At 50.1% G+C, this 1,344-nt stretch overlaps 1 protein-coding gene across 1 annotated transcript; it reads left to right on the forward strand.

Moving 5' to 3' along the window:
* On the forward strand, positions 1-999 carry LOC137839335 (uncharacterized). Its single transcript, XM_068648455.1, has one exon. The coding sequence runs from the start codon at positions 1-3 to the stop codon at positions 997-999; it is 999 nt and encodes a 332-aa protein (XP_068504556.1).
* Positions 1,000-1,344: the final 345 nt, after the last annotated feature.

The raw sequence follows: 1,344 nt of genomic DNA on the forward strand, positions 1-1,344 counted from the left end.
ATGGTAAAATGGGCGGTAGAGTTGTCGGAATTCAACATCAAGTATGAGCCCCGGGGACCAATCAAGGGACAAATCTTCGCTGACTTCGTGGTCGAACTATCTTCTGAGACAGTGCAAAGCGTCGGAGATGGTTTTCGTTGGGTGCTCTCAGTGGATGGATCCTTTAACCAATTAGGCAGTGGGGCCGGGATAATTCTGGAAGGACCCAACGACATGTTGATAGAACAGTCCCTAAAGTTCACCTTTAAAGCCAGCAACAACCAAGCGGAATACGAGGCTCTGATCGCTGGTGTCTTGTTGGCAAAGGAGATGGGAGCAAGGGTGCTGTTGGCCAAGAGCGATTCATTGCTAATCACAGGCCAAGTAACTGGCGAGTTTCAGGCTAAAGACCCGCAGATGGCAGCTTATCTGGAGCATGTGCAGGAGTTGAGGAAGTCTTTTGTTTCGTTCGAAGTAGTGCATGTGCCAAGGGGGGGCAGGCAGAGGACCGTCATACAAGAAACCCTGAAGATACCTCGAGCGTTCGTGGCGGACCACCAAGTTCTCCAAATCTACAAGTCAAAGGAAGGGATGTCAAGGGGTCATAAGTCTCTATCCCAGGAGACCTTGAGGACGCCAAGGATTAGAGCGTTTCCAGTGGGAGAGATAAAGATGACACAAGTTTGCACCGTCCACGAGCCGGACACATGGATAACGCCATACCAGCGCTACATGGCAGATGGCGTACTCCCAATGGACCCGACGGAAGCTAGGAAGGTAAAAAAGAACTCCAGCAAGTTCACCCTCATCGATGGCGAGTTGTACAGGTTTGGTTTCACACACCCCCTCTTAGTATGTGTGCATGAAGAGAGGTGCACGAGAATTATGGCCGAGCTCCATGAAGGGATTTGCGGGAGTCACATCGGAGGTCGAGCCTTGGCAACAAGAACCATCCGTGCAGGTTATTATTGGCCGACAATGAGGGAAGACTGCAAGAGATATGGCCAACGTTGCAAGTAGTGCCAGGAACACGCCGATTGGCAAAAGGCACCTCCGGAAGAGTTAAAATCAATCTACAGTCCCTGGCCTTTCCACACATAGGGAATCGATATCCTGGGACCTTTCCCATTGGCCATTAGGCAGATGAAGTATTTGGTTGTGGCAGTCGAATACTTCACGAAGTGGATTGAAGCAGAACCAGTAGCCCAGATCACAGCGCACAAAATTCAGAATTTCGTATGGAAGAATATTGTGTGTCGTTTCGGTGTGCCCAAACGTTTGGTATCAGATAACGGGACTCAGTTCGCGAGTCACCTGCTGAAGAAGCTGTGTGAGGACGTTGGAACTCAACAGGTGTTCGCTTCT

This window comes from Phaseolus vulgaris, chromosome 3, assembly GCF_000499845.2.
Source record: "Phaseolus vulgaris cultivar G19833 chromosome 3, P. vulgaris v2.0, whole genome shotgun sequence".
Taxonomy (NCBI): domain Eukaryota; kingdom Viridiplantae; phylum Streptophyta; class Magnoliopsida; order Fabales; family Fabaceae; genus Phaseolus; species Phaseolus vulgaris.

Bases quoted from the DNA above. Each gene is read 5' to 3' on its own strand.
- LOC137839335 (XM_068648455.1), top strand. From the start codon at position 1: ATGGTAAAATGGGCGGTAGAGTTGTCGGAATTCAACATCAAGTATGAG.